Genomic DNA, 12,550 nt, shown 5'->3' with positions numbered 1-12,550 from the left:
TCCGGGGGACAGGCGAGAGGAGTCCCTGAGGGTGGAGAGTCAGAGGTCCACCCGGCCCCCACTGTTGCTACCTGTGCCTAGCAGCGCTGGCAGCACTCAGCAAGACCGAGGGGCCCAGGCTGAGGCAGGACAGGGGCTTTCAGAGACAGAAGGGCCTGGACTCAGCCCTCTGGGCACCCGCGGTGCCCCTCGCCAGCCTGGACAGCTTCTGGCCTGGAAGTTTCCGGGTGCTCCTAAAGCAGTACTGCACAGACAGCTTCTTTATACACCTACTTTTGTGGTGTGTGTGTCTTTCTCCCCATTACCGCTGCTTTTCATTTAAAATGTTATCTCCCCCTCCTGGCCTTTGTGCCCCCCCAGGGGGGAGAGGGGAGGCCCAGCCTCGCCCTGGTGTAGTCAAGGTTATGGTGATAAATCCTGGGGCATTGTCACTTCTATTCGGAGTAAATTGGCTGGCCGCTTTCGGGCTGAAGGAAAGATAATTTGCTGTAGTATTTCAAATGGATTAGAAATGGATTTGAAGGGAAAGTTCATGCCTCCCATTACAAAGGCGAGAAAGAAGACTATCTTAAGGCACTGTTCCCTCCCTGGCCTTCATTATCCACGCTTAATACCTTTCCTATTTTCCAGCGTTAATGAAATTTCCTGGCGGCGTGGGCCTGCCGGATGGACGGGAGAGGCCTTTAGATCTGCAGCTCCCGTCGCAGAAAAGGAATTACAGAGCCTTGCTGTGAGGGCAGACGCGCACTCCGGGTCCTTGGCCCTGCTATTATCTCATTAATTTCATCCCCCTTCTCAATGCAGTTCGTTTCCAAAGGCCGTCCTCTCCATTAGGGTCACAATTTACTGGAGTGCTGTGACACCCACGGCCATGAAAAGCTACAAGGCCCTCACCCCACACCCTCCCAGCACCCTCCTGCTGCAGGTTCCAAAGCCAGCCAGGCAGCCAGGGCGAGGGCAGGGGCGAGGGCAGGGGTGAGGGCAACCCCAGACAACTCTCCGTCACCCGCCAACCTGCGCAGGCCCGAGGTTCTGCCACAGCATCTTCCCAGGATTCAGCTTCTCGGAATGAGGCTGCTGGGCTAGGTGTGCTGAGCACCGGGAAGCACCCTCCCCCATTCCCAGGAGGCCCTGGGCTCCGAGGCGGTGGTGGGCAGTGGGAGGCTGGAAACATTCCCAAGCATGAAGAGCGGGCACAGAGCCTGGGACGGCTCAGCAGGGGCTGCCGCATCTCCATTCCACCCAAATCACTAACGTTCTCTGGGTGCTCTCACACTCTAGTAAGTTGTTTTTTTTTAGGAGGGAGGAGAAGAGGACAAGCTAATTGTTCATGTTCATCCATAAGAATGAGCGGGGGCGGCTGGGCGCAGTGGCTCACATCTGTAATCCCAGCACTTTAGGAGGCCAAGGCAGGTGGACCACCTGAGGTCAGGAGTTCAAGACCAGCTTGGCCAATGGAATGAAACCCCATCTCTACTAAAAATACAAAAATTAGCCGGGCGTGTTGGCGCATGCCTGTAAGCCCAGACACTCTGGAGGCTGAGGCAGAAGAATCTCTTGAACCCAGGAGGCGGAGGTTGCAGTGAGCCGAGGTCGCACCATTGCACTCTAGCCTGGGCCACAAAAGCGAAACTCTGTCTCAAAAAATAAAAATTAAAAAAAAAATGAGCAGGGTCATGGCCAGACCAAGCTCCTGAGACAGAGCTGAGAGGCAGCCCTGATGGGTGGGGTGGTCCTGAAAGCTTCCAGTGCCTCCTGACCCCCAGAGGCCCTGCTGCCTCTGCCCCACTGGCCTTTCCTGGGCCTGGCCAGCTGTGGCTGCCCCTGGGGGAGGGGAGCAGGTGCTGCAGGCCCGGGCCTCGCCCTCCCTCCAGGTGCCTTTGGAGAGCCACACAGTCAGTGGGTGGTGGCCCGTCCCCATGTGAGCCTCAGTCAGGGGGACACTCCCGCAACCGAGTCCTCGCGTGCCTGGGTTCTGGGCCTCCCTCCCAGCCGTCCCCTCAGGGCGTCCTGGCTGGACCCAGGCGGAGCTGGGTTGGCTCTGCTACCTGCGTGTCCCTCCTGCTTTGTGGCGGCCAGGGTTGAACCCATCCTGTGCTGTGGGTAGGGTCGGGCATGCAGGAGGGGGTGCTTCCCGCAAGAGTGCAGCCTTACCATCTATTCACTGGAGCCTGTGGGGAGGCAGGGAGCTGGGGGCTCCCGGGAGCAAGTCCAGGCTGGCCCTGAGCGGCCTTTCTGGGGCAAGGACCACAGTTAGCTCTGGCCCCAGTTGTATGATGGCCAGAGGCTCTGTGAGTGGTTGGTGCTGCAGTTGGGGGTGCACCCTGGCCACCAGCCCCCTCACCCTCCCAATGCCGCCCCAGCCCTGGGCTGGCGTATGAAGGAGCAGCTGGCTGTGGGTGGTGAGACCCCTCAGGCCTGTGGGTACTGTGAGGCTGGTGCAGGGCCCTGGGCTCAGCCTGACTGTGGGATTTGGGGTCAAGCTGAGTGTCCCCCAGGCAGTGGCTGTAGCTCCTGTGGAAGGTCAGAACCTGCCTGTGAGCCCCCGGGACTGACGGGGTTCTCCAACCGAGAGGCTGGTGCAGGAGGTTCCGCCTGGCCTGGCCCTCCCTCCAGGCCTTGTGCCAGGATAAGCCGAAGGTATGGGCCATGCACCTGCTGGGCCTGCAGGCACCCGGAGGCCAGGGCTGCACCGGGACCCCAGGGTCTGATGAGAGCCTGGAGGTCTGAGTCTGGCTGGCAGGATGCCTACCCTCCACCCTTCTGGCCCAGACAGTGCCCGGCCGGGAGTTGGGGAGCAGCTGGAGTGTGCAGGGCACAGACAGGATGGGTGGGAGGTGGAGGCCAGCAGACCACTCAGCACTGCCAGGCCCCTTGGTGGGCTCTTTCCCACCAAGATTGGTGTTTGTGAACTAGAATTTTAATTAAAGGAAACTGGGTTAAGTGCTCTGGCCGCAGTGCTTGTACTTACACTGCAGCTCCAATCCCCGGCGCCAGGCTCTCTCTGCTCCCATTCTCTCTCTAATGGGCCCTTGGAGGCCCCCGGCTGCTGAGAATTACCCCAGCTTGCAGGCAGAGGGACCGAGGCCCGGAGGGGTTGTGGGGCTGAGTGGTGGGGATGGCGGCTGAACCCGACAGCAGGGCTGCTCCATCCCCAGTGCCACCAGATCTGTTGGCTCCTCGTGGGTGGCTTTGACGGATATGCTGCCGTCCCCCTGCACCTGCCCCATCCAGCCAGACAAGCGAGCCCCACCTTCATGCTTGCTATAGGTCTGAGTCTAAGGGGCACCCCACCCTGGCCCAGACCAGCTGGAAAAGGGTCTCCTGCAGCTGTGGCAGAGTTGGGGAGCTCGGGTACTCCACAGCAGAGGCCTGTGCAGCTGCAGGGCCATGGGGACTGGTGTGGCATGGAGAGCGTAGAGCGGGGACACAGCCCTGTGCCAGGCCTGAGCTGCCCGTCCTCGCCTTCCACTTGACTGGTCCCTCTGCTGCCTGTTTATCCATGGCTGCCCAAAAACGTCCTGCCCACATTTGCTGCCCAGATTTGCTGGGGGCGCGGTACCCACCTCAGGAGTCGTGGCATCATAAGCAGAGTGTGAGCCCATGTGGAATGAAGCGCAATTTGCACGAGCTGATCACTGCTGAAATGCACCCTGGCAGCCCTGTGCCCTGCAGAGGCCCATGCCAAGCCCTGAGCCCCCCACCTTGGGGGCTGCTTGCCCGCGGGTCTGCAGGGCTGTGGGTGTGGCTGGCAGCTGCAGGGAGGTGCCTCTGGAGTGCAGCTCAGGCCCCTCCTGTCTTACTCTTCCCCTAGGCTGTGGAGTATCTGACAGGAGTGGGGGCTGCCAGGGCGCAGGGTCTGTTGGCCTAGGTCTCCTCCTCTAGCCAGGGTCATTGGCTCAGCTAACTCCAGGGGCTGTCGCGGCCTCTTCAGCCCTTGGACTTGCATTTCCCTCAACCTGCCTGGCCAGGGGTCTGTGAGGCTGTCGCTGTGCACTCTCAGTGCGGGGCTCTCTGAGCTGTGGATGAAGGGGAGGCAGGACAGGGTGGAGCTGACCCTATCGTGTCTGTGGTCCTGAAGGCCAGGGTGGTGTGTGCCGGGGCCGCTTTGGTAGAAATAGCCCCAGCCTTGAAGCAGACTCAAGGGAGCCTCAGCCCAGGTACCAAGGGCCAGGTGTGCTTCTCACCAGCACGTGGACACCTTGCAGCCCCTCTGCCCTGCAGCCCCAGGGACCCTTATCCCGCAGTGCACAGCCAGTTGGCCAGGGCGGGGTGGTTATGTCCACAGGAGAGGTGTGCACTGGAGGACACTGCTCCCTCACCGTGGCTCTTAGGGGCTCATGAGTTCCCAGCCTTGTGGGTGGGGTCGGGGGCACCACTTCCTGGGACTCCTTGTCAGTGTTCCCTGATGACAGCCAAAGTGTCCCTGAGGTGGGGGTCGGGGGCCAGAGGGGGCCAGAAGTCTCTTGGCAGCTGGGCCAGTGGCCTGTGGTCACCGCAGCTGGAGTGTGTGCCCACCGCAGGTGCTGCTCCCTGTCCCCCTCGGGAGGCCGGGCCTGGGCTCAGCCCCTGGCACTGACCATCAGAGCTGTAGTCTGTCCCACCGCAGGTGCTGCTCCCTGTCCGCCTCGGGAGGCCAGGCCTGGGCTCAGCCCCTGGCACTGACCATCAGAGCTGTAGTTTGTCCTGGGGCCAGGTTTGATGGGCATTTCCTGTCTCTGCAGGTCCCTGGTGCTGAACCGCCTGCGTCCAGTTGCCAGCGGGGGTGGGAAAGCCCAACCGGGCTCCCCTCGGTGGCGGAGCAAAGGGTACCGCTGCATCGGAGGGGTCCTGTACAAAGTATCTGCCAACAAACTCTCCAAGACCTCCGGCCAGCCCGGCGACGCGGGCAGCAAACCCCTTCTCCGCACAGGTGAGAGGTGAGGGCGGGGGCGCTGGGAGGTGACACCGTCCGGCCAGTGTGTGGTGGGCACTGCAGGCCCGACCCCCTAACCTCCAACATGCTGTGGCTACTCTGGGCCTTGGCTCAGGCCCCTGTCTTAGGGAGGAGGTCAGGGGCCTCATGCTCCTGGGGAGCCAGTCCAAACAAGCACTTCCCAAGTGGGTCACCTCCCAGCCTGGGAGTTAATTTCACTCTTCCATACACCCAGCGCCTTTGTAGCCATCCCTAGTGAGACTGACAGGGCAGCCGGAGAATGGAGGGTGCCAGGAGGCCGGCCTTTCGCTGGCATCCCCCGGGAAGGGCTCTGGAGTGGTGCCCGGTTCGTGTGACTGAGCGGCCCCTGATTTTCTGTGGGGTAGGGAAGAGTTGCTCACAAGCACCGTGTTTCGCTTTTGGAAAAAGGATGAGGCCAGGTACGGTAAACACGCCCGGGCGAGCGCACACCTGGGGCCGCGGTGCCCGTAATCGCATTGGCGACGCCTCGACAACTGTGTCTGGAGGCAGCCGGCGCCGCCACCTCGCACCCTCCCAGCCCAGGGAAACAGGCTCAGGAGAAGGAAATGCTTTGGATTTGCTTATCCTACAAATTAACTAGAAAAATATTTTGGTTTCAGTCCAATTTTACTCCTTCTTGTCCATCAAAAAAAAAAAGGGTGGGGGAGATTGCAAGCGGTGTTGGGATTGCAGAGGCTGGGCCCCGCTGGCTCCCCGACCCGCCTGGGGCCTCGACGGAGAACAGGTTCAGCCCTGGAGGAGGTGGACTCCGAGGGCAGGGTCTGCGGGGGTCAGAGGAGAGGCGGGAAGCGTCCTTCCCTGGAAGCCAGCCTCACTGGCCACCCTGCCTGGCTGTGTTCCTAGTGTTCATCTCCGGGCTCCAGGGGCTTCCAGGTTGTTTCCCGGGCAGGGTCGCTGGGGGCAGCATGAGGGCCCTGGCACCTGCCTCGCAGGGCTCTGAGCCACACTGTGGCTGGCCAGTGCCCCTGACCATGCCTGCAGGCTGGTGGCTGGGGCTGGGGGGCCTGGTGAACTGCGTGGGAATAAGTCCTCACTTGGTGAGGATCTGGTGAGAAGCCCTGGGTCCCTTCCTGGGCACTGTGTCACTCCTGTGTGTGCCTCCGCTTCCCCACCCGTACCTTGAGGGGCTGGGCGGTGTGATTTCTGTGTGTGGCCTCATCTCTGCTACACCCAGGGTGCTCAGTGCAGGAGCTGACTGAGAACATGGGGGCCTTGGTGAGGCTCCGCCCCTGGGGGATGCTGCCGTGGGTTGGGGGACAGGCCCTCCTGTCACCCAGCAGGGCCTTCTCTGGTTACCTCTGACCCTCTGACTCCAGAGCTTCGTGACTTGTGGGGCCCTACACACAGCTGTTGTATCATGGAGGGCAGGGGCCTTGGTCTCATCTCCAGCAGTCATTCCCTGAGTGAAGCATAAGGCCCTGGCCAATCTCTGGCACAGCAGGTCCCAGGTGCCTGCGGCCATCCACCCGCCACCAGCCATGTGGGCCAACAGGGAGCCTGAGCAGTGGAGCTCCTGGGGCCGGCAGCAGGCGCTCTGAGGACGTCATGCTTGACCCCCCAGGGACAAAGCCATGAGGTGCCTCTCTGCTCATGCCGGGTGGTCCCACCTTTCCCCTGGGCCTCCTTGGCAGAGGCCAAGCCCCACGTTGGCTGGCACTGTCCTGAGAGCACTGATCCTGCAGGCACAGTCCTGGCACTGGCTTTCCTCTCTGGTCCTGAAGGCAGTGGACAGAGCATCCGGGCTGATCCCTCTGCCCAGGGAAGGGTGCCCCGAGCCCTCAGCTGCCTGCCTGGGTGGGAGGGTGCCCTGCACCTCCCACGGATGCTGCCTCTGACATCCCTAGTGCAGGGGGAGGCGCGGGCTGAACACGAGTGAAGATTCCTAGGGCCCACAGGCGTAGATTCGTAGACTCGTGTCCAGTCAGGCGGTCAGGGAGGCCTTTCTCATGAGCTGAAAACTGAGAGGAGCTCAGAAGGGACAGGAGCAGCAAGAGCATCCCTAGGTGACCGTGCAGAGGCCTGGGCGAGAGCGTGCTGGGGTGTGAGACATTGCAGGACCCCGTGCACAGCCAGCAGGGAGATGAGATGGGTTGGGGGCAGGCGGGGTCTGCCTGGCACCCCTGCATCCCCATTCAGAAAGCTCCTGGTAGTCATGATAATAGCATTGACTGAGGTTGATGGTTAAGTGGCCAAGACAGCAGCCATGGAGACCATGATGTCCCGACGTCCCCGAGAGCCCCGGGCGGCCAGGATAGGCAGCTGAGGCTGCTCCTGGCAGTCAGTCTGCAGGCCCTGCCCTGCTCTGCGGAAGCCGGAGCCAGGGAGGGGATGCCTGCTGCCCTTTCCAGAGCCAGAGTCCATCCCAGGGACCCACCCACTCAGGGAGTGGCCCCCACTACAGCAGCTGCATCCCACTCCCTGCACAGTGCCAAGGCTGGTCCCACCTCTTCACCCCAGGTCGCGGTGTATCCTTGGGACTCTCCCCATACTGTGCACCTGTGGGACCCACGGAGGGGCTTGTGGCTTGGGTCCGTCTCCCTGCACCGGGGTCCTTGGGTCGCCGGGATCCTGTGGTCCACTTATATTGGGCTGGGTGGGCCTGTTGGGGGAGGTGCACCTGCCACCCCGGCTGCTCCCATCCCTCAGTGTCCATGAGATGCCTGTGGCAGGCAGCAGGCAGGCAGCAGGTTTGCACTTGGCCCCTTCAGACACGGTGCCCACCACCAAACGGCCCAGGGTCTGAGCTTTGGGGAGGAGGGAGTGTATAGCCCTGGCCTGCTCAGCAGTAGGGAGGGGAGGGAGGGGCTGCCACACTCCTCCCTGGGAGGCTGCGGCGCTCCTGCGTCTCCCCTGCATCTCCCCCTCGGTGCCAAGTGCTGAGCTCCGCAGAAGCTTGCCTTCCCATTTACACACATGGCAGGCGCAGAGCCCCTGACATCACCACACTGTGAACAGTCTATCCCGGCCACCCTTGCTGACTGGCCCCTGCCTCTGCTGGCCCTTCCCTTGCCCCAGAGCCATCAGAGAGCCAGTGTGGTTCCCCCAGCCCTTCTGGGGCACATCTCACCCCTGCACCAGCAGCAACTCAGAGCTCCCTCATTCGGCCTCAGCAACACAAGCAAGGAGGGTCTGGTGCACAGAGGCCAGTGGCAGGCAGGGGTCCTGGGGCCTCCTTCCTCCCACCTCTGCCCCTGGGGAGGCCCCGCCTTCCATCAAGTAGGGCTGCGGCCTCTGGTGTCCTGCTGGCCAGCCTTGGTGGCAACTGTGGCAGTCCTGGGCCTGTGCAGAGCCCAGTGAAGCCGCACCCACCCTTTGGGTCGACAGCCGAGGCCACAGCTCCAGCTGCCCGGGCCCCCACCGGCCCTGCCTCGCCATGAGGAAGGTAGATGGCTCCCAGCTGTGGGGATACCGCTGACCAGCCCACTTAAGAGGAATAATAATTAAAGAAATAAATTTCCTCCCCTGGTGTCAGCAGAAATTTGACTTCAACAAGAAAGTGCAGCCTTCTTGGAAGGGGTGGGGGTGGTTGTCCTGGCTGAGCCCCCGGGCTCTGGGCCCATGACAGCAGAGGACAGTGTGGCTTCTACCCCCAGCTTCCCCACTCCGTGAAGCCGAGCCCTCCCTTCCCGGCCCACCTGCCACCTGAAGGGCTGAGCTCCAGGGCCCCTCCCCACATACTCCTGTGTAGGCCCCCAGTGAGCATGGCCCATATATGGCCACCAAGAGCCTGACGGTCCCTGTGATGGGGCAGAGGCCCCAGTCTCTGGCCACAAGGCTGGCCTTGGCACCTGTGGTTGTGGCCCTCCCTGCTGCGGGCCAGCTGCTGCGTGTTCCTGGCACGTCCGGCCTCTGCACCTCCCCTGCTCGCCACCTGCCCTCCCTCTCTGGGGTGACAAAGGCCCTGTCTGAGAGCCCCCGCCCCACATTGCCTCTCCTGGGGCGCCCTCTGCCGCTGGCCGCCTTCTCCCAAGGGTGCAGCTTCCATGTACCAGACGGACGTGCCCTGGAGGGCCTGGTGGGCACGCTGTGAGCAGACCAGGGCTTGGCGCGGCCCTGCCTGACTTCCTGGGAGAGGGCTGGCCTGGGAATTGGGGCTGCCTGTGTGCGCCGCTCATCATGGATGTTGTCCCTTGGGCCAGGCAGCAGCTGTCCAGTGGGTGCTGGCCGGAGCAGGGACTGGAGGTGCTGAGGAACCTCTGACTTCAGGGCCCCCATCCCGCTTGCCTTGCAGGGCCTGACATCCAGCGGTGCCCAGAGGAGCCTGGCCCAGAGCCGGCACTGGGGCACCGAGCAGGGGGTGGGGCTGGCGGGAGCCGTGTCTATTCTGGGAAGATCCCGGGGAAGTGAAAGTTCTCTGGAATGCACGGCGCCTTCTGCTGTTGAGTTGCTGGGGGTTATTCAGTTGAACTTTTTAGCACCTCTTAGGCAGCCCCTGCCTCTTTTCCAGCCAGCTATTTTATGTGCATTTTTTAACACTGCAAAGCATTTGAAAAAGTGCCTCCTGTTCTTGTCAGAACTCCTGTCGTAAGCCTCACACTGGGAATTTTTTTTTGTTGTTTTTTTGAGACGGAGTTTCGCTCTTGTAGCCCAGGCTGGAGTACAATGGCGCAATCTCGGCTCACAGCAACCTCCGCCTCCCGGGTTCAAGCCATTCTCCTGCCTCAGCCTCCGGAGCAGCTGGGATTACAGACATGTGCCACCACACCCAGCTAATTTTGTATTTTCAGTAGAGACGGGATTTCTCCATGTTGGTCATGGCTGGTTTCGAACTCTGGACCTCAGGTGATCTGCCTGCCTCTTCCTCCCAGAGTGCTGGGATTACAGGCATGAGCCACCGCGCCTGGGCGACACACTGGCATGTTTTTTAAATAGCACAAAGTGGAAAGGGAAGTAACCCCCCCCCCCCCGCTGCACCCCAGTCCTGCCAGGCAGGCATGTGATGCCGGCATGTCCCTGGCTGGGAGCGGATGGCGTCACAGTGTCACCGGCAGCCTGGGCAAGAGCCTGGGAACCAGCAGTGTCGACAGGCCGCCGCATTGCCGCGTCCCTCACCACACAGTCTGGCAGGTGCAAGGGCATGCCCGTGCTGCCTGGACGGGACCCTGCTGTCCACCCGGGGACAAGGGTCCCAGCCTGAGAACAGAAGCTGCCCTGAGCTCCCCCCCCACATTGGTCCCCCCTGCCCCAAGACCCTCATCACCCTCCCTTTGCCCTTGGCCTCCCCACACTCCCCAGGTTTCTGCCTTCCTCAGTGCCTCCTTTCCTGCCCCCAGGCACCATTACTAGCTCCTGCTTCTGCGCCTGCAGGGCTCACTTGCCACTCAGCTCTGGAGCTGCCCTTTTGAAACTTGAGATGGTCTGAGAGTGGGGACACTAGGCAGGGTCCCTGAGGGCGAAGGGCAGCAGCACCATTGACCCCAGCCAGGGAGCACTGGGCTGGATGCAAAGCACAAAGCGAGGAGTGTGGGGGGCTCCAGCCTGAGGGTGCAAAGGAGAAGACGGCTTGGGTCCTCGGGTGGGAGCCTGCGGCTGCTGGGCCATCTGGGGAGTGAGGACGAGGCTGCTCTCCAGTGCTCAGAGTGGGGCAGGGCTGGCTATTTGGGGCTGGGCAGCTTTGGGACGTCCCTTTTTAAAGCAGGATGGCTTTGTCGCCACCTCAGGTCCCCAGAATTTCTGAGTGATGTCATCTCTGCCTCTTAACTGCAGTGTCCATTTCAGCATTTGCCCTGGAGGAAATTGGATCTGGTCTGGGCAGGATCATGCGTGTATTTGAGGAACCCGGGAAAGCCGCCCTCAGCAGGCTCGCCCTGCCCTGCCCACCCCATGATCCTGGGTGACCTCTGTCTGTAAAAGGCAGGCAGGACTGTGTCACCGGAGTAGACCCTCCTCCTCCAGGTGGCACCCCCTCCCCGCCTCATCCCCTTGGCTCTCAGGCCTCGCAGCACTCGGCCATGTCCAGTCCCAAAGTCCATTCCCTTCCTGCCACTGCTGCCCTCTCAGGCCATGGTGTGCAGTTTCAGAAAGGCTGGGGTGGTCCTTATGCTCAGGGTTTTGAGGAGTATCTGATGAGGCACCTCTAAAATTTAGAGTAACAGGCACTAGCCAAGATCTGCTAGGGCCAGCCCAGGGCCTCAGGGACAGGTGCCCTTCCCCCAGGAGCCCACAGCTGCAGTGGGCAGCCGGGCAGATGCCTCCGCCGAGTGGGCTTTGCCCCCACACCTTCTCTGCTGCATTTCTTTAGTTTTACAGTCCTCTAAAAATCAGAAACCGCTCTTGCTCCTAAAAGGCCAGACCGGCCGGGCGCGGTGGCTCACGCCTATAATCCCAGCACTTTGGGAGGCCGAGGCGGGCGGATCACGAGGTCAGGAGATCGAGACCATCCTGACTAACACAGTGAAACCCTGTCTCTACTAAAAATACAAAAATTAGCCGGGCGCGGTTGTGGGCGCCTGTAGTCCCAGCCACATGAGAGGCTGAGGCAGGAGAATGGTGTGAACCCGGGAGGCGGAGCTTGCAGTGAGTGGAGATCGCGCCACCGCACTCCAGCCTGGGAGACAGAGCGAGACTCCGTCTCAAAAAAAAAAAAAAGCCCAGACCATGTGTGCCCCATGGGCCATATTCACGCCCCTGGTCTAAGTGACCCTGCAGGTGCCCCACAAGCCCCAGCCCAGGCTCTGGCAGAGGGAGGTGCTGCCGTTAGCAGCTGTTCTGTTTACAGGGCAGCTTCCTGGGTAGCCGGGGCTGAGGAGAGAGCCAGGAGCAGTGTCCATTGGCCAGTCACTGCCTCAGCCCAGGATGGGCACCCAGGGACATGAGGAAGCCAGCAGGGGGGTTCCAGCCAGCAGAGTGTGGCCCTGGGGAGCCTGACCAGGGAGGCCGCAGGGACAGGCGGGCGGCTCCAGCCCACATGGCCAGGCCCTCCGCGGGTGCTGCCTGGCCTTGCTGGCTCTGAAGGCAGGGACAGGAGCCCTTCCTGGACCCTGCCCTGGAGAAGAGCCAGACACAGGGCCCAGCAGCTCCCCACTCTCAGGTGCTGTGTCCCCAGAGGGGCCTGGCAGGGCCCAGGGCGTCTGAACCACTGTGGGGAGGGGAGCTCTGGGCAGTTTCCTGGAGGGGAGGCTTTGCCTGAGCCGAGGGCTGGGACCCCTGAGGGCCTTCACTAAGGGGGTTAGCAGGGAAAGGGCCTGTGGGCAAGGCTGTGGCCTGCTATGACCCGTGCCTCTCTCCCCAGCAGGCCGGCTGGATCCTGCAGGCAGCTGTAGCCGTTCCCTGGCCAGGTACTGCCTTCGGGCTGGACAGTGGGTGGGGCTCCCTGCTTGCCTTCGGGCTCACGCACCTCTCTCCCTGTCTGCAGCCGGGCTGTGCAGCGCAGCCTGGCCATCATCCGGCAGGCACGGCAGCGGAGGGAGAAGAGGAAGGAGTACTGCATGTACTACAACCGCTTCGGCAGGTGCAACCGCGGCGAGCGCTGCCCTTACATCCATGACCCTGAGAAGGTGGCCGTGTGCACCAGGTGCCCTCCTGCCCTCGCCTGGGGGAGGTTCTGTGCTGGGCCCTGCCCGTGGTCCCTGCTGGCTCTTCCTCACACCCTTT

At 62.2% G+C, this 12,550-nt stretch overlaps 1 protein-coding gene across 2 annotated transcripts in view; it reads left to right on the top strand.

Moving 5' to 3' along the window:
* Positions 1-12,550, top strand: part of ZC3H3 (zinc finger CCCH-type containing 3) — a 101,835-nt gene that overhangs the window by 57,222 nt on the left and 32,063 nt on the right. Inside the window, exons 5-7 of one of the 2 annotated variants that reach the window (XM_003903242.5) lie at positions 4,725-4,912; positions 12,192-12,234; positions 12,312-12,470. In XM_003903242.5, coding sequence (XP_003903291.3) covers positions 4,725-4,912; positions 12,192-12,234; positions 12,312-12,470 — 390 coding nt within the window. Of the gene's footprint in view, positions 1-4,724; positions 4,913-12,188; positions 12,235-12,311; positions 12,471-12,550 lie in introns of both variants that reach the window. The other variant, XM_009213740.4, reaches the window with a different exon arrangement.

This window comes from Papio anubis, chromosome 8, assembly GCF_008728515.1.
Source record: "Papio anubis isolate 15944 chromosome 8, Panubis1.0, whole genome shotgun sequence".
Lineage (NCBI taxonomy): Eukaryota > Metazoa > Chordata > Mammalia > Primates > Cercopithecidae > Papio > Papio anubis.
The sequence above is the reverse complement of the archived record's forward strand: the minus strand, read 5'-3'. Positions and strand labels throughout refer to the sequence as shown.